A 20,798-nucleotide genomic window follows, 5' to 3' on the forward strand; every position below is an offset into this window, starting at 1 on the left:
TGGAGAGGAGCCCACGCAGGAGCAGGGGGTCTGGGGGGAGCTGCTGCCCACCCGTGGGGGACCCGTGCTGGAGCAGTTTGCTCCTGGGGGATGGACCCCGTGGTACGGAGCCGTGTGGGAGCAGTGCTTGAAGAGCTGCTGCCTGTGGGCAGCCCCCGCAGGCTCAGTTGGGGAAGGACTGCATCCCGTGGGAGGGATCCCATGGGGAGCAGGGACTCGGAGTGACTGTGAAGGAGCAGAGGAGACAGTGTTAGGGACTGACCGCAGCCTCCATTCCCCATTCACCTGCGCCACTGGGGGGAATGACGTAGAAGAGGGTGTTTCCAGTTTGACACTGCTCTGCACCGCTAGTGAAAGACAATAAATTGCATTACTCTCCCTATGTGGAGTCTGTTTGTCTGTGACAGCAGTTGGTGAGTGATCTCCCCATCCTTATTTCAACCCTTGAACTCTTTTCCATAGTATTTTCTCTCAAAGGAACATCCTTTGAATGGCTGTGCTGGAGTTTAGCTGCATAGCAGGGTAAAACCACCACATCACAGAGCATTATGCTTTCATACAGTGCTTTTTTACATCAGTGTTTTCTCTACCAAAAAAAAAAAAAAAAAAAAAGTTTTGGCTTCAATAAAGCCATATATTTCAGCTAAAATCTACTGGACAGCGTTGTCTCTTGTAGTTCTTCAAAAGGTTCTTCCAGTGTCTAGACTAACCAGCCCTTGAACAGTGCTTCTGCCCTTCTCTACTGTTTCTCTAGTATGTGAGCAATGCATCTGAAAACAGGATCCATACTTCGGACTGCAACACAACTTTTAGCAGATATTGTTTTAATACTTTAACAGTTCATACAACATATAGACTTTTATCCATGTCTATATATCCAATAAACAAATTGCACTTAAAATTCTCAAGGAGAAAGTATGAAAGCAGACAAGCCCTGAAAAATTTTCCTCCTCCAAGTGTTCGTTTGTAATTATTTAATCCACCATGTCTGGAAGATCACAGATTGTGTAAAATAACTCAAAGTTAGAATGTAATTAATAAAAATCACACTACAAAAGACCAAATCTAATCAACAGCATTTACTATTAATGTGTTTAAATATTCAGACAGAAGCAAGAATTATATCTCAGAAAGAAATAAGACAGTCTAGAAATATTTCCTTTGCTGCTAATTTTATAAAAAATATTTTGCTGATAAGAAGAATAGGACATGGACATCTCAAGGCCCTCCAACCTGCTTATATAGGAAAAGAAAAAGAAAACATTTGGCTTTGATTTTTTCCTTGAACATAAAATTTTAACACTAATGCTAAACAACAAGGCAATTTACCAAATGACTAGAAAAATAAATATTTAATTGACTAATTTTAGGAGTCACATGAAAATCTGTCTCATTTTCCTGTTTTCATTCAAAATGCACTGAAGAATTACTTATTCATAGTAACAAATAACAAAGCAGGAGATTGGACCAACATTTCTATGTCCTAATGATGTAAAAGTGTGTAGCACAGATTACGTCTCCAACCAGCTCCCACAGAAGTGGGTGATAAGTCACCGTTTAATTTAGTTCTTTTGATTAGTTCTTTTACAGTTCTCAGAAAAAACATCATGGATTTTCCAAGATTTGACTGGTCTTAGATACTTTGTTTTGTTACTTTGGCATATTTCCACATAAGCATTTTTAATATCATTAAACACTTAATTGCATGTATTAGGTTGACAGCATTTTTAGTTTCCAAGAGGCACCTATGGTTAAAATTTGCTTTTGTTTCTGCAGAAAGATGGGACAAATGCACAAATGGAGTCATCCATCAGCTCCTTCACCCTGGTGATCTTTCAAAAGGCATTTACAAAAGTATATCCTAAAGAATAAAAAAAGACTGTTCAGGTACAAAGCTCTACTGCTAAAATCTTGTCAAATGTGCAACTCTTCACTCCAGCAAATTATTAAGTGGAAATTGTACAGAAATATAAACACTAGAAAGCTCCAACAAATGTAGTTATCCAAAAGTTGAGGAGATCTGGGGGAGGTTTAGGAAAGAGTAGATTACTCTTTGATTTTCTTTTCACATAAATCAAACCCCAATCAAACAAAGTTTTTGTGGATGCATTTTAAAAACTTACAAATGGAGAAAATAAGAGATACAGTTTAAAAGCTATGATACTCTGATCTATGGTTCCATCTAATATCTATATTGTGTATCTCTGGAAAATCTCACATATGGAGGATATCAAGTTGGGCAAAAATCCATTATTATTCTTTTGGAAAGCACTGTGGACCCAATCCAAATCCTTTTTGAAGTCTGAAAAGAAGATGAATATCATTTCAGGATGAATCTGAGTATATGCATAAGCAACAACCCAGGTACAGAATTGAAAGAGCTCAGAAATAAATTAACAGCCTTTTAGCCCCAGGAAAGCTGAGAGATTTGATGAACTTCTGAATCTAAAGAAATTTTGAAATATAAAGTGAGAAATCATCCATATTAAATTGGTCCTTCTCATACTTGGGAAAGTGTATCTTTGTACATTCTTTTGTAAATAAAGACAATATGCTGAAAGAACCATGATTTATAAGGAATTTCTCTTTCAAACAGAAATTGCCTGTAATATCAAAGATTTGGATTGGCTGTCAGCCTGATTGGATGGAGTCTCCATTTTATAAGCTAAGAATGTAAGTATAGGCAAATGACTGGCCTCTACTTTCTTTCAGTTACAAATGACAGGAAAAGTTGGGTGGTAAGCCCAGGGCTATAGCACTAAACTCTGGTCAGTCCAGCTGTTTTAAGTAGACTTCTGGTGTTGGAGATAACCAGTTATGGAGCAATCAGAGCAGCTCAAAGAGTTACTTCTGGTTGCATTTGCTGGAGGAAGAGAAGACCCCTAGGGTCCTTCTACATACAGTAGTGCCAGTGACACACTAGTTCTAGATAACTGAGAGGCACAGTTTTGGATGCTTGGGCTGTAATACACATTTGCACAAGGCTCAGTGCAATGTGTCCTCATCAAATACACTGGTATAGTCAATAACTCTTATAGACCTTTCTATGGTACCTGAACCTTACTCTCTATTTCATCTCTCCTTTCCAAGAATCCATCTCCTGCACTCATAACCTCTTGACTGGACCACAGTTCAGCTACATTATTCCTTTGACAAAAACCATTACTAAAATACTCCATACTGCACACTGCATATTAGAGCACCTCTTCTCTTTTTCATTCTCTCTCCAACTTGCCTCTTGCCCAAATTTCTGTTTCAAAAGTAATTATTCCTAATGTCTTTTCTGATCCTCATTCTGTCAAAGGCACATACCAAAATGACATCTTATTTTCAAGACACTCATTTATTCCATCCAACAAATGGATCCCCGCAGCAATTGCAATGATTTCAGGCCATTCTGTAAAATGCACTTCTTATAAAAGTTCCTTTCCTGATTTCCTGGGAAGTTTTCCAGAAAAAATAATAATAATAATAATATTTTAAAAAAATAAGGCCATTGAGAAGAAAAGGCAGAACAGATGCTAGAAGATGCAAAACCTTTGGTCTATCAGTTTGCATGCTAGAGTTCCTCACCTTCCTTGGCTACAAGCCTTATAATCTCTTCTCAGAAGGGACACCTTCATCGTCACCATCATCTTTGTTTTTGTCTGAAGAACACCTAGCAGTGCTTACTTAATGAAACAGCGAAAGATGGCACTTGCATTTTACAAAGGGATAGTTATCTCAATGGAAACTGCTTCTGAAAACAATGCAGCCTTTACAAAGCAAAGCTCAGACCTTAAGCTCACCTGCACAGAATAACACTTAGGCTGAGAGCTGAGAAAATAGAATGGTAATTTACAGCATATTATATAAATAATGAAAGCGTACGAAGATGCAAAACTGGAGGCTATTAAAAATAACATCAGCAATGTAGGTGTTGTGATAACAACATAGGATCGTGCTATAAAGTCAAAACACAATGGACAGATATTAGAAAAATTTCTGTAAGAGATTTGTTTCGTAATTACCTGAAGAAAGACTTTCTCATGACTGCCCAATGTGTGACAATGTGCCAAATGCTGACACTGTATGATAGTTTCCATACTCTTAATTCAGAAGTTAATTCTAACATTAGAAATCAAACCAACCCAAATAATTTATGACCCAAGTTTGTTGTGCTTGATATAAATTAAAAATATACATTTCCACAGCTTTAATGCAAATTGGATTTAGGCAACTTAGACCTTCTTCAGATTTAAATTTCTTTATCCATCTGAACATGTTTTAAAATGTTTGCACTGAGTTTAAAATGTTTGCACTGGGAGGGGGCAGAGGGTGTTAGACTACAATAGCTTCATTATAAAAATGATCCAAAATTCCATAGACTTTATCCTGTAAAGCACACCAGGAGGTAAAAGAAAATTATTTAGGAGCCCAGTGAATGATGACCTGTACGCTATTTCAGAGCATATACTTCCTAGCTGAAATCTAGGGCATGCATATTTCTAAAATGTGCTTCTGAAGATATTTGATAAATGATACATCATAACAAACATTTTATTTCCACAAGTCTTTCTTTGCAAGTGATAAATGGCAGTTGAAATATGACTGTCAGTGACTTTAATGTAAAGCTTCAAACGCAGCCTCAATTCATTTCTTATCTTTTTTTTTTTTTTCCAGTGAAGCCTGTTGCATTAAAATACTTATTTTCCTGAAAAATTCATTTTCATATGATAGAATGGCAGCATTGCTACATTTCAGGAGGTGGTTATTCCCAAGCCTATATTCACATATGGGTTTTATACATTTTCCTCCCACCTTCAGAGTAGCTGAGACCTTTGCTATAAAAATCAACATCCAAATCCCTCTAAGACTTCACAAAGTCTCTAGTTCAATTATTTATTCTCAGGGGACAGGGAGGAAGAGAATGCAGATAAAATTTGCTCTAGGATAGGTTTTTCTGACTTAATGTTTTATATCTTTTCCTTTTTATGTTTTAATAAGTCTTTATTGGGTTAAAAAAAATATCCTCAGCAGTGAAGAGAATTTTTTGAAACATTCATTTCTTTATTTTTTTTTTTCCCAGAGAGGAACAGTTTGCTTTTTCTAAAGATAATCAAGACAGCATTACCTTGATTACCTCTGGAAATGTATTGTTCAGATCCCTGCAATGGAGATTTCATGTACTTTATAAATTTTGGTACTCTGCATTGCCCTGGACTGGATTGGCTGTTTAAGAGTGCATTTAAATGTTTCCACTAAGTTCTCTTCCCCCCCACTACACCCCCCTCTTTTTTTTTTTTTTTAATAGCAGGATACAGACAAAACTTCAGTCTTTCATGTCACACAAATTTAATCCATTGATGGTCTAGAAAAATTAACACCAAATACTGAAACTGGCATCAGAAAATGAAATCAAAACTGACATTTCCAGAAAACCAATGGTAATTTAGCTAACCGACTTAGGTAATTTTTCTTCACTCTGTCAAGCAACATAATGGAAAATATGAGTTTATGTTAAAAAAACATGGGTCAAAAAAGCTTTGCAATACCCTGCAGTAAACCCACTTCAAAGCTGAATGACATCAAATTCTCAGTACATGAAAATGTGCTTGTCTTCTGACAAATTGCACAATCTGGACACAATACAAACCAATAGACTAGAAATGCAGGATATAGTCAGGTACAGATGAGATCAGAGCAGAAGAAAAGGGGATTCAATGGAGCCAGTCATATTTATTTTATTTTCTTCATGCTCACCTATATTAAAGAAGCCATCTAGCCAGCACCAGCTATTGAAGGCATAGCAACATACCTTCCCTTTAGCTGGTGATGGCAGCTAATGCTTTATGTCCTTTTGTTTGTTCCCCACAAAAGCTCTTCAGAAGCAGTTCTGCTGCTTCTTCAGCCCCAAAGCACTCTTCCCAGTGCCTGGGAACCCCATACAGGGGACCTGTCTCAACAGCTAGTGCAAAATGAATGATAACAGAAAATTAATTGCCTCAGAATTACATAGCTAAGCAGTAGCGAGTAAATTCTCCAGGGAGCCTAATGAGCCAAAAGGGAGCTGCTCGATACATTTTAGAAAGTATAACTTATACTGATGAAGTATTCAGGGAAGGACTAAAGCATCTCTTGAGGCAAACACGCAGGGTACAGCTGCTGAAAGATGATGTGTATCAAGGATCCCAAAGGGACTGGAAGCATCACCAAAAAAAAAAATGACAGCAAGAACAGCTATTTATAGCTTTGTCTGCAGATTAGGATACCATCTATATGCATTCTATACATGTGACTAGGCAAATCATAAAATAAGAATTTACACTAGGTTAAATTTTTAGAAAATCTTATTTTGGCTTACAAAAATAAGCTTAGTAATATCAAAACAACTGGACATAAGAATGCCTTGCTGGAAAAAAATAACTGAACAGATGGTTTACTTTTACAAGAATTCAATGGTGATTCAATATAGTATTGCCACATACATGAAATGTGTGCTTAGGTTCAGCTAAGAATATAGACAAGAATGCTGTGGACTTGTAAACATAAGCTACATATTTTAGAATTAACATGCATTCTCATTAATCATACGATAAACGGTTGATACCTATAACTCTGAAAATAATGTTCAACATACATTCAATAAGCAGTTTTTACAGGCACATTCCTAACCCAAAAAGGCTTTTTCTATCGCAAACATTACATTCTACAGCAAACTGCATAAGTCTTAAAGAACATCTATACAACCACGAGGTAAGAAAGCACCAATCTAAGCCATTCTGCTGTAAAAGATGTTTTCACTCAGATAGTGTGCCAAGTTACTTGTTCTAATTCAATGTCAGTGCAGAGAGTCATGGTTTAAACAACCCTGCCTTAAGGTAAAGGCATAAGTAAAAGTAAAGCAGTTGCACTTCCTCATGCAATTTTTCAAAATATAAGATAAATTCAAGGCCACAAATATCTTGGGAACTCTGTCTAGGTAAAATAGCCTCAAAATTCAGTGATTAAGTAAATAAATTAAGTTTCACCAACTGATATCAGTTCTTCCTACTTAAAAAAAAAAATGCATTAAAAAAGAGGGCTGAGGGGAAAACTAAGAAAGTCAAATTATCTGAATAATCTATTCCCTTCTTCCATTAAACTGGAGAAAAGAAGGGAGGGCAACAGTACTCATACAAATGTTGACTGGAGTCTCTAGAAGATTTGTTCCTATATCAAGAGGCTAAAATAACTGCTAAACTTCAAGGTTGAATATGTTTTTCAAAATTAGCTCCCTGCTCAGGATATTGCTAAGAGCTGGAGTTAAAAAAAAAAAAAAAAAAAAAAAAAAAAAAAAAAAAGTCTATCAGTCTGTCATACCAATATAATTACAGACATTGCAGACATTGGTGTGTGTTTTCCAGCCTTTACGTGTTGAGATGACTGATAACAAAACTGTTTTCAGACCCCTCCAGGACTTACTGGATGTGGAAGTCCAGTAACATCTGACAATTTAAGAGCCACACAGACTCAAATTTTAAAAGCATGTCTTTTTATTTGCTTTAAATTTGGGAGTTTTGTCTTAATGTGAAATTGGAGAGGCACGCAGAGAGATGAATGAACTGAGGTTTTGTAAATCAAGGCCTTGAGTCAGGTCAGATGAATAGAAAGCAGAGCCCTGTGGAAAAACAGGATGATAATCATTTTTATGTGCCAAGGCATATTGTTCCTGTGATATTTTAGCTACAAAAACATTTGCTATATGACTGAAGCAGAGAGATCAGGTCCTGTGCCAGTAAAGGACTTAGTGTTGCTACCTAGAAGATGATAAACCAAATCACTACTGCAGACTGACATGACCAAAGCCATTGGATGTTGGCCGGGCAACAAGTTTCCAGTCTTGCTAAAACCTTTGCAGTTGTGGAACATTTTCTTGAAACCAAAGAAGATGGCAGCATCTGTATTTTCCCAGTTATCACAACATCCTAAAAACTAACTACATTAGAGTTTCTAATGTAAAGAAATTACACAGAGAAAACCACAAAACTAAGGTGTAAGTCTATTTTACTTTCCTGGTGTGAATATTCATCACTCTTCTTTAACGGCAGCATATTATGACCGTACAGAATTGCAGCCATGCACTGTGAACAGTATGGCTAACTGCAGCACCCACCTTGCGTTTACAGGGAGCTGTCTGCTCCAGCTGGCTGTTTCTCTGGTGCATCTCTCATCTCTGGCATCTCCTCTCTTCCTCACTCCATTTTTCTTCTCTGTATTTTTTTCCTCTTTAGATTGTGCCATCAAATATGCTTTCAGTACCCCTCCACTGCCTTGTGTTTGTTTATTCCTTTTTGCCCTGCTCATGCTGAAGAAAGAAATCATCTAAGGCCCCAGAAGAAGCCAAGTGGTTCTCATCCCCATTTGCGTGCATTAGAAGTGTATGTGAGTTTTAACACCTTGTTAAAATTTTAAGACTTCATGGCTCTCTGCCCCTCTGTTTGCCGTAGGCGGGGTAGAAGCTGAACAGCAACAGCAACATTCAATTAAGCTAATTTAATGTTCTACTGCCCATCTCAAAAAAAAAAAAAAAAAAAAAAAAAAAAAAAAAAAAAGCAACATACATAGCATGCAAGGCAGGGCAAGACATTTATGCTTGACAGTCTCACAAATTGAACAAAATGCAGTTTGAAATTAATTTTAAAAAGCAATAGTGAATAGAAAATGGACACTTAGAAATTAGTTTTTACACAGCATTGGAAATATGACTCCTATTATTTCAGAAAAAAAAAAAAATAGCATTCTGTGAAAAGTGGAGCCTGGGTTCCAGCATCTTTTAAAGCTAGCAGTAATGCCATCCCTTCCCTGGAATAGCAAGCAGCACCATCCTGTGGCAATTTCTTTTTTTTGTGTGTGTATTAAGTTCTTAATTAAGGCCAACTTACACATTACAGAAGTACCATCATCTAAGATAGTATTCTTTAAAGCGCACACATGTAGACACACACACACACAGAGCAGGGACAGGCTTCTACCAAGACAGAGCTAACAACTAGGCAATAGTGGGTGTAAAATCAACAGTCATATTGAATTAATAATACAAAACTATTTTTAGAACAGAGCAAACTGAGATCAAACTGAGGATTCTGCTTTCTGTTATACTGTATTTTTGTTTGAATTTAAACTTATCCTATCCTTGTCTTTAAGTACTCTGTGCTTCCTTTACTTAAATCATAAAATCACAGAATCATTAAGGTTGGAATAGACCTCTTAAGATCATCTAGTTTAACTGTCCACCTATTGATGTTGCCCACTTTACACTTCCTTTGTTGCAGTTGTGACAGGAAAAATGGCTGTAGTTCATTTAACTGGTGTTAGATCTGTCCTATTGGAGGCAGTATCTCTGCTCTACCCAAGTGGTAGAAATCCCAGCACCTGGCCAGTACTGCTGCTCATAAGGAACAACTTGTAAAGTTCCTGCAAAGCTACATTAAGTGATTTTGAGCTTCTCAATATAAGGTCACATCATCTTCCTAAATTACAGAGAGAAAAAAAAAAAAAAAAGAAAAAAGAAAAAAGAATTATCCTTACAGGCCACGTTGCTTAATTGCTAGCTCAGTCGCAAGCCTTGTTTGGGCCTCACAAACACTCTTGGAGAACATCCAGGGTAAAGTTTGAAGAAAAATTCCCTCAGGGGAACAGGAGAGATGGATCTGCGCTACATCTGGATCCCCTTGCTCAATCCAGTCCTCCATCTTAGCAAGCTTTGCTGCCTCCTGACACTCGCTTCATAGGCCTCAACACCGTTCCCAGTGCATACCATCAGTTTTATGTCATGAAAGCACATTACTCACAGACACAGCAAGACAGCCCTCATTACCTCACACATTTTCAGCTAGAAAAATAGAAAAAGGAGACATTTGAATGGCAATGGTCTATCATGGTACTGGGGTCTCCAAAGCAGACCTGCAACCACCTGCTGCCCAGGAAAGATGTAGTCAGCCAGCTCCGTAGAAAGTTAGGTTTTTCTACTGGATTTTACATTTTAGATGTCACCAAGGTGGACTCAGATTCCATGCAACTCACAGCATCATGACATTAATGATCTCTGCCTCCATCCAGCAAGTTCACTCTCTGTGCCCTAGCTCCTGGCTCCATTTCTACCTCACTGTAAAACAGTGCAGATGATCAAGACAGTCAAGAAATCTTTGCTCTCCAGCATGTTTGTGCTGCTGGAAGCTGGCTGGCACACCCAGGAGGCAATGGTTTACCAGCTCTGCCCCCAACTTGTGCTTTTTTTTCTTCCCAGTCCCAGACAGGAGGGCAGAAGAGGACAAATTTTATCTTGCCTTATGAGGTGTGGTTCAGACTCTTCACCCAAAAAAAAGGATAGATGGTTTCTTCTGATCTGCCCTAATTTTCTGCCAACACCTACAGCAGTGTTTTAATGCCTCTTCACAGTTTTTGCATCCTAGCACAACGGGAAATAATAGTAGCAGGAATTTATTTATTTCCAACTAAGGCCAGGGAGAGCAGCAGTTCCGATTTTCTTTTTTATGCTGTCTTTTCAACTAAAGACTATGGATTTTCTTCCATCCCTGTACTAACAATCTTTTGGTAGGATATACGTGTAAGTGGGAAGACTCTAGTCTACTCTATTCCTTATCTATATTTAAGCACAGATCAATATGAGGATGGATGGGAAGTGAGAAACCGTGCTGAATAAGCTCATCTCCAGTTTTGGTGAATCTCCTCATTGGGAAAAAAATCTACCTTAAATTTAGTCTATTGCAATCTCTTTGTATTATGTTTTGTACACCAGTGAATATTTCTTCTCTTTTCCTATTCCCTCTCTAAAGTATAATTTCCCATGTGCAAATAAATAGCCTCTTACTGGAGGAAAAAAAAAAAAAAAAAAGAAAAAAAAGAAAAAAAAAAAAGAGGACTGTCTGAGCATAGACAGTGGTAATAAGAAACATGTTATTTCATTTGTAAAAGAGCTTTCTGACATTGGTTTAAGCAGCCCACAGTGCTAGAAAAAATGGTTGTACTAAACCACATACTAAAATGTAAAAAATTTTTATGTCTGCAGCTAGTTTCTACTGGTTAAATGCTATTAAAAAAAAAAAAAAAAACTCTATATTAAAGAAATTGAGCTTAAGGGATGTTTATTCATAATTTAAACCAGTTAATAATAGAAAAGTGATATGGAAAGAAACTGATACTCCATATTTCCATTAAATTGAAAATCGTGATTAATAGTCCATGCTTCACAAAACAAGAAGCTAGATCTTTTAAAGCCAGATCTTGCACTTTCATGTATTTGCATTTTAAGGAGAAATACAGACTTATAAATGTTATTCAAGATGCCAGATCACTAAAATACTATTTGAAAGATCCTGACAAGATCTTTCTTAGGGATACCTAGAGGACAGGATATGAAAATAAATGCTAGGTGCTGTGATAATGCTAGGTCCAATGGAGGTTCTCACAGAATTTTAGGCACCTGACAGTATCACTTTTCTGCCATTTGAAGTACTAGCAGTACTTTCTTATTATTTAATAAAATGACTATTATTCTGCCTTTTATTCCTGACTGGATAAAATGCTTCATAAAATAGGTGTTGGTTTTTTATTTTAATTTTTATTGTTTGTTAGTGGGGTTTTTTTAAGATTATTAAGTAAACCAGAAAATATGAAGTTAAGTATCATAAACAGTTAACACTCCATTTTAGTCCACAACATAAAATATGCAATTAATAGAAAACAGTAGACAAGTGAACACAATTAATAATTCATTCAAATTAACGATCTCTGTCCTTTAATAATAAATGTTACACATTTCTTCTTATATATTTCTAATTAATGCATGTTCAGCGTAGCTACAATTATGCAATTTGTAATTACTATTAAGAACTTTATGAACTCAAGAAGCTTTTCTAAACACCAATAAAACTTTCTAACATTAGCAAGTATTTTAAGATATGGATAGGCAGATAGATTTCTTTTCGAGGTCACCAGTGTATTATTCCATTATCTACACACACAAAAGGAGAGAAGTCAAAAATCAAAAGTATCTCACTGTATTGCAAAGGGAACCTATGAGATTTTTAACCATAAAACTAATTTAGCACAGCAACATCAATGTAAAACTCCAGACATCTGGACTTTACACCATATGATCCTGTAGAAAATGTCAAAACATACCTATAAGCCCACCTGTTCCTCAGTAACCCTGAAGGATCAGATGTCAGAGCTGACATCAAAACAGGTAGATCTGAACCTCCTGAAGTGTACCTTTGCTTTAATTTCCTGTGCAGTGTAGCCTTCCAGGAAGGAAATGAAATACTTCATTGTTTTCTACAACACTATAAAATAGTATAGATTAGATTAATTCAGAAATATCACAAGAAGCAGTTTTTTTTCTTTTTTCTCCTCTGGGAGAAGGGAAAGGAAGAGAAGACTGAAATGCAAAGAGGTAACTGTTCAATATTTGAAGAAAAATCAATTTCAAGAGAATGAATGTCTAGTTACTGAAGGAAAGAATGATTATGTGAAGAAAAATTAAAAAAAAAAAAAAAAAAGAAAGAAAGAAAGAAAAAGGAACATACAGATTTCACAAAGGAAATGTAACTAAGAGATGTCCAGAGTTAAAGGCAATATATGAAAGCTCCAAGGGGTAGAGTAGGATGGTGAGTACAAAAATATTCATGTTTATGGCAAGCATATAGAAGAAATTATTAGAAATTGAAGATGAGAAAGTGGAATCTTCCTTTACCAAAAATGTATTAATATTTTTATGATCAAATAACGCAATCAGTTTTAAAAGAAGTAGCACTTAAATGCATGAAGAAACCAGGTTCAGTGCCTTAACGTGTCTCAGAATGTGCCGTTCTTCAGAAGATACTAAGACCCCCTCTGACAAGGACTGGTTCTTGATTACTTTGAGCTCCTACAAATTCAGTGCCAAAAAAGATGCAATCAGCTAATTCAGAGCAGAATTTTGCACATGTTTTTACACTGCTGCAAGTTTAAAGGAGACTGTTTACAGCAAATGCATTTCATTTTTCATTCAGAATATGTTCCTCTGTATCTGTGGAAGGCAGAAGATCTTGCAGTCTGTTTCCTGTATGCTCCCTGATGAATAAGGTAGCAAAGGGCAGGCTGAGAAGGGGAAGGAAGGATTAAGATGAGGACAGTGGGTTTTGAGGAGGCTGGGGGCACAAGATCTGGAGTTCCTGTATGGGGAAAAAGGGCTCTGCAGGTGGAGCAAGGGGCACACCTTTGAATAGCTCATGTGTTGTAACAGAAAAAAGGCTTCCTCTTTCTTTACCATCACAAGAAAATATGTGAAGATATAGCTCTTCACTGCCTGAAGTTGAACCTATATTGGCAACGATAATGAATAAAACACAGGAAACTAGAATAAAGACAGATAAAAAAAGGGGAGCAGCAACACAGAAAATGAAAATCCATGAGAGATCGCTCCTGCAGCAACACCAATTGATTTCTCTAACAGTGATAACTGCTAATGGATTAGAGTGCAATGTGTTGAGAAAGCAGAACTTCAGGCACCAAAGTAATAAATATCAAATATAAGGTAAGCCACTATTACATATACTAAGAATATTAACATCCATGTCTTGGAAGAGTTCCATGATGGAACCAAACAACAGTCAAGTTTTATTTTATGTTAGTTATTGCCAGCTTATAAATTCATAGTTTAAAATTTACTCTAGTTGCAGCATTTGTCATTCCTACAAAAATTATGGAGAAAGCAGCTAAAATTGTGATGCAATAGGTGACTTCCCACACTTTAATATTCAAAAAACATTTACTTATAAAGATCTATTTCTGTCTTTGAATTTGCTGGAATAATTTTTCTGCCATCAACAGAAATTTTTCCATGATCATTTCACAGAAGCAATGAACTAATGAGTAGTTTCAGAGCTTTTTCTTAGAAACAACAGGAAAATGCATGCTTTTCTTAGTTTTGCTCTTCAGTTTCAAGCCTTTATTTCCTGTGCACACATGAATTGTTCAAAAGTGACTTTCTAAGATGAAACAAGAAATCTCAGCCATTGCATATTAAAAAAATAAAATAAAATAAAAAAGTTTTGCAATTGTTATAGGATTGCATAGGTTGTGTGTTTTTTTAAAGCTGCATTAAAGACTATAAAGCTTATTTTGGTGTTGTGTTGCATTCCTACCTATGTATACATCAAGATCTAGTTCAAACCACCTTCACACTTAATATTAGGTCTCTTTGCACAGTTAGAAAATACATAGAACCAGTTTTAGCCTCATAAATAAATCAACAGTCTTGAATCACATAATCTAAGCATCTGAAGCATCTGTCATGTTACATGTGCCTATTACTGGTATTTGATAAGAATGCATTTACCTATCTTTCTTACCATTTCAGCAAGTAACAGGATGAAAAGCTTAAGGTACACAAGGGATATGTATAAGTAGTGAGCATGCCAGACATTACATAGACCTTATAGACCTGATTCACTTCTCTGTTTCATACTATTGGAACTCCTGGAAAATTCATGGAGAATGTATATACTCACAAAATCTCAAAAAAAAAAAAAAAAAAAAAAAAAAAAAAAAAAAAAAAAAAGGTAGGCCCCTGTATTTGTACTGTATTTCAAGATAATCAAACAGTTAATGATTTCAGTTCAAAGAAGTTTGTAAAGTTTGTAGGAGCCGGAGCTCTTTCTGACATATTTTTCATCCTTAGTGCTGATTTGAGGTATTTTCTTTGGGTCTGGTAACTCAAGGCTTTGGAATTAAGTTACAATATATGTTTAAAGTTCCTCATCCCTTGACTTCTTCATGTTAACTCAGACTCTTTTTCTTCAAATAATACAGTAAAAGCATTTCTAAATGTCAGTGATATTAAGAAGTGTGCACAGTTTAACCTTTTAAAAGTAAGCAAAATTATAGTTTGAGGTGCCTTAAAAAAGGGAATAACCGAAGTTAAAAAAAAAAAAAAAAAAGTTAATTGCTTTTAACCTTTTTAAGATTTTCTGCATCTTTTATAAACCAAATTTATTTTTTAACTCTTATAGCCAAGTTATAATCCTGCTAAAATACTAAAACACTAAGAGGTGCTAGTAGAAGAACATGCAAGAATCACTGTAATGTTTGGATACCTAGCCAGAATCAGTTGCAATTCAGAACAATTTCCTCACACATACCTTGTTCATTCCACTAGCAATGATAATGATTCAGCAAGGATTCAGATACAGATCTTAAAAGTATGTTACAGCTCAAGAATGAAACTCTTCCTCACATTCCATTTGCAATGTAGGTCAAAAAATAAAACCAAAGCACAAAACATGACTTACTTCCAGTATGATCAGCACATAGACACCAACTAAGATGATGGATGCAATTGTTACTTGTGCCTCTATATTAGCATGAAGGTATTGATGTTTCATGGAGAGAGGAACGCTTCCAGGCTCCTGCAGGAAAGCTTGAATGTTTATGAAGATGGTGCCTCTGGGGAAAGGAAAAAAAGTTTTGTTTTTATTCTGTAATGAAAACTCATTCTTTTTACTTATGCATTAATTTTATATTAAGAATCTATAAATATGTGTTATATTTTGGCAATTACAAGCAACTTTTCGAATATTTTCACTTTATCCCTCTAGATAGCTTTGCCTGGAAGATAACTCAGCAAGCCACCCTTGGAAATGCATTTAAAAAGCAAAGGAGGAGTCATGCTTTCCTGCCCCTCTGAAACAGTCAGTGACAGATTATTTTTAGAATGTTATCTTATTCTTTGGCAGTCAAGTCTATGTAAACTTCAATGGTTTGTTTCTGAGTCTTGTAGCCAACCTGTTTGGCATCTGAAAGGTTCTAGTTGTGATGATTTGCTGATTTCTTCTTGAACTTAAAGGTAGAGACCAGTTGTACACCACCTGCAAAAGGGTCAGATTTGGTGATATTAGTAAAAATCAGTGAAAGTGATAAACCTCTGTTCTGGCTTTTATTCTTCATTCTATCTCCTTTGCAGCTTGGAGGATTTTTATGGACAGGAGATCAGACACACCACCCTAAATTCATTCCACTTTGTTAGTTATGTTAACAGCCTTCAGCAAGTTTATCCTCATCCCCTCGTTCTATGAGTGAAGCTGGAAACAACTCCAGGAGATGCTCTAGAGAGGGGAGACCACATCACACTTTCTGTTTGGCTTTAGGGAACATCTAGGGCAGCTAGGCTCCTCACCTAAGCATCTCAGCTAGGTGACACAACACAAGGGTACTGTGGGCATTTCCACACTGCAAGAGCCACAAATCCCAGGAGCAATCCCAAACTTCCAGACAATTGGTACAGAGTTTCTGAATTTTGCACAGTCCTCTTTGACCTGCAACACAAACTGCATGGTACTTAGGGCAGGTGTCCTCCAGGCTCTGAGTGGTGCCCTTGTGGCCCAAGATATTTTTTCTTAAATTCAAATGGCTTGGGAGAGAAAAAAAAAAAAATTACAGACAGTCAGTGTGGTGCTTTTACATTATGATGCTAAAGATACTCTTTCTTGGCAGGTTTAAGGTAGAGGACCTGCCAGGAGAGCATTAGATGACTACCTAAGGGAAAACAGCCAAAGTTGCTGAAGTGTCCATTGTCCTCCCACAGGCAATAGTCCCTGGAGTGACCTGTCATCTAAGCCATAGAAAAGACAATGTGGTTTGCTCCTAAAGACTGCCTAGGAAGAAAACTAACAGACATAAGGTACAGATGATGAGAAGCCCAACAGCAAGATCCTACCCCCAGACATTATGAAGAGTACATGCTAGAATTTCAGCAAACAGAAACAGAATTCCTTCCTTTGCTGATCTAAGAAGAGGAATGAGAGAGAAGAACAAGAGCAAAGAGAGTGAAAAGAGCCTCAGAAAATAAAACACTGAAACTTTACCCACTAAAATACACTGATATACTGGCAAACTTAGTCAAATGTCATTACATACAGATACATAATTTATTTTTTTTAAGAAAATAAATGTAAATAAATGTAAGATTCCATTAATTGTAGTGTAAATCCTGAATCTGTCTTGACCCTATGTGCTACAAATTGCAGAAGAAAAACAAACAAACAAAAAAAAAAAAAAACAGCATAATCAGCCAACTTGGAACATCTGATGCAGAGAAATGCCTGAGGAGCACGCAGACAGACAAAGTCGTTCTGAGTAGCATAATCTGGTCATGTCAGGACCACCACTGGAGTGCCAGCGGGAGGTGAGCTGCTACAACGAACTGTGCTCTGGCTACCTGCAGCAGTGCGAAGGCTCCTTGGGGATCACTGCCAGCAGCATTCTCCACATCAGGGAGTTCAGTGGTTTAAGGGTGTAATTGCCATTATCATATTGTTTGGCACACCGAGGTAGTGGGATTAATCTTTCTCTGTAGCCTGTGGTATTGGGTGTAAGCGGGCATACTGTTGATGTTATTCAGCTAAATTATCACTGGTACAGGACACCACCTATACAGAATGAGAAGCAGCAGTTTGTATGCCAATACTATTTATTAAATGATGAAGCTTACACACTGGAGCAGGCTCCCCTGGGAAGCAGTCACTGCACCAAGCCTGTTGGAGTTTAAGAAGCGTTTGGACTGTGCACTTAGTCACGTGGTCTAATATTTTGGGGAGACCTGTGTAGTGTCAGGAGTTGGACTCGATGATCCTTGTGGGTCCCTTCCAACTTGGGATATTCTATGATTCTATGATTCTATGATTTTCATTGTTCAGTGATACACAATGACACCTCATAAAGGATCCTCCTTCACTGAGTTCTCAGGAAGGGAGCAGCAGGAAGTTGCTACAGACAACATCAGCAATGAAAAAGCCTTAAGAGAAAAAAAGCCAATAAGTGTGACAACTTGCCTGAGAAAATAATTTGCAACAAAATGTGAAAATGTATTTCAGTGAGTGCAAAAAGACACTTTACACTTGTTTCTTCTTCCTAAGACAATTTTTGAAATATTGCCAACTTTTAACACTTGAACTTTCATGCAAGATGTCAGTCGAGAGATATCAGGTTTAGAAAATTTTGATTGGAAGTTAAGGAAAGTCTTGCAAAGGCTTATTCTAATTATTTTTCTAATAATTTTTCCAATGCTGACCTTCACACAGGTTTTCCCACAGGGAAAAGCATGACCAACTAATGCATATACCAATGATGGAAATACAAAAGACAAAACGCATCTCAGAATAAGTGAAAGAAAATGCAAATGCCATCACCTGCTGCTGGTGTCTCCTCCTTGGGACAGCATCTTCAGTCTGGCTGATTTGCACTAAAATGTATTCCTCTGTTTGCTCATCCTCTACATCTGCTACAAATGGACCTCCAAGGTCTAACCTCAACAGAGCAGAATCATGAAAATCTGTCAGATTCATAGCTGTTAATAAGGTTGTTAAGGTTTGAATTTCCAGTAAAAATGAGTATAAGTTGTACCAACTCCAGAAGAAAAAATAGTCAAAAAAAAAAAAAACAAAAACAAAAAAAAAAGGCAACAAACCACATTCACCTAAAATAATCAAGAAATTATGAAAAGAACAAAACAAACATTTTCTTCTTCGGCAAGTAGCACTGTTTTGGCCTGGTTTCCTAAGGCAACAGAATTTACAGGATCACAATACTTCTGTCCTTTCCTAGCAACTTTTCAGATCAATCAGTTTCAGCTGACATTGCAGATCTACCAAAGCTCCAAAAGAGTGTATGGAAATATGCAGAGAGACTGAGAAAGCTCTTTAAGTGTTTGTATAGATGAAAGGCTGCATCATTAGCTCAGAAATTTAAACATCACAGAAATTGTACTGGGAAAAACACTGTGTAAGCTACAACCACATGGGAAACTAAATCAGAATCAATGCCCCATTCATGATGGAGAATTTGCTTTTTGGCCAAAACTTCATTCACAAGTTTGCTAACATCTAAAAACATATATTCAGCTTCTGCCAGAATACTCATGGTCTCTTTCTCCTCCAGCTCTTTTTCTACTTTTTCTTTCTCAGGTATAGCATGAGGTGTGGTCAAACTACATTCCTAGTCTAATATAATTAAGAAATCAGCCATCAGTGAGAGACAAATCCATTAACTATATATTTATTTATTTATTTAAATAAAAATTAAAAAGCCTAGCATTATTTATGCAATATATCTAGGACTATTTAGACTCAGTATTGTTAGGAGTTCATTTTTGGCTTGGATGAGAAAGAATTATCCCTGGAGGTCTGGGGAAAAAGGAAAACCTGAGCTTTGAAAGCCCTCACAGACTTTAAAAAGGCTACAACAGAGAGACAGTGGAATTGTTTTGCAGCTGCCTGTGATGAGGTAGAGAGCAAAAGCATCATCAATATACGTGTGTATATTTATGGATATATATGGGTAAGATGAGAAAGAAGACACTTGACTTTACACATATATGCCCTGTTGAAATCACGCAACTCAGACACATGCTTGAGTATCCTAACAGCCTTAACTTCTGACTTCAGTGCATTGCAAGGTGATATAAATTTCACCCTGCTTAGTTTGGCAAGTCTGAACTTGCCAAACTCTTGAACCACCTCTGTTCACACACTGTTCGTCAAGAATGACCCACCCAGCCAGCTCGAGACATCTATTTGCTTAAAGAAATTGCATAGGAAACCACAGAAAATAACCCCAGATGCAACAAACTTGGAAACTAATTCCAGACAAGATAATTTACACGTGCAGCCCTTAGCAAACATAAATATAAATTAGTACAGTTCCCTTCCCTTTCTGAAGGTTTTAAGTGTGACTTGGCACCATAGTTTTTTGGTGTCCTAATATATGATATTAGTGTCCACTGGAACTAAATGTATACCTTTAGCTAGAGACATTAATTATACTTTCTAAGAGGCCTGCTGACCTGAAGTCATTAACCCAATGATTTGGGACACCTCTTGACAGTCTGCTTTTTATTAGAAGTGTAGCCAGTAATTTATGTCTCAAAAAGCTTCAGGTGCATATAATTATGGCAGCTCCCTTTTAAGCAATACTTTTAAAATAAATCCTGTAATTACTCAGATGACACATTCAGAAGCTATTATAAAGGATGCTTGAAATTAAAGAGGGAAAAATGAAACCTTATTTCCAAGAAGAGTTCTTCCTTCCTTCTTTTCCTGTGAAGATGGGGATACTTTAGATGTTTTTTCCATTCCTTTCTGTGCACTGTGCATTTATAAAACTATCAAAAAAAAAAAAAAAAAAAGGTTCTCCTTTGATTGCAAGTGGAACTGAACATCATTCACTGATCTGCAATGAGGCACTTAGAGCTAAAATCCCATCAGAGTTATCTTTCTCCAAAAAAAATATTTAGAGACTCTGTCATAATTCCATTGTTAGACTGCAGCAGATCACAGCCTTTATGAAAGGTAGAATCAAACTAACCTGGGAGAAAACTTCAGCCATGTTTTGATAAGTCAAAATGCACTTTTTTTTTTTTACCAGGCAGCTCCTCAGAATAGTTTTGTTCTGCCTTATCTTGGTTTTATATTGCCCTTAAATTGCCAGAATGTGATCTCTTCTCCATTTCAATCATTCAGATGTGACTTCAACTTTTGGGAAAACTATCTTTTTACTTCTAGCATCCCCTCTTACTCTGCAATTTAACCATGCTGGTACTTTTTTTCTGTTCTTAACATTTTTTGCAGTATTTGCCTTTAAAGAAAAAAAAAATATCTCCCTGACAAGATTTACAGCTGGAGTTGTTATTTTTTTTTCACTTCAGCTAAGCTGCCTCATTTTTCTGTAGTTCCATTCTTGAAATTATATTACTGCTGTGAATTATCCTGTCAAGGGATTTT

The 20,798-nt window shown here is 36.6% G+C and overlaps 1 protein-coding gene across 2 annotated transcripts in view; it reads right to left on the reverse strand.

The window, feature by feature from the left end:
- Positions 1 to 20,798, reverse strand: part of OCA2 (OCA2 melanosomal transmembrane protein) — a 199,257-nt gene that overhangs the window by 116,068 nt on the left and 62,391 nt on the right. For both annotated transcript variants that reach the window (XM_068681371.1, XM_068681382.1), the window contains 3 exons: positions 18,210 to 18,367; positions 15,808 to 15,890; positions 15,315 to 15,468 (listed from right to left, as the gene is read on the reverse strand). In XM_068681371.1, the coding sequence (XP_068537472.1) occupies positions 15,315 to 15,468; positions 15,808 to 15,890; positions 18,210 to 18,367 (395 nt within the window). The remainder of the gene's footprint in view (positions 1 to 15,314; positions 15,469 to 15,807; positions 15,891 to 18,209; positions 18,368 to 20,798) is intronic.

This window comes from Anas acuta, chromosome 1, assembly GCF_963932015.1.
Source record: "Anas acuta chromosome 1, bAnaAcu1.1, whole genome shotgun sequence".
NCBI lineage: Eukaryota > Metazoa > Chordata > Aves > Anseriformes > Anatidae > Anas > Anas acuta.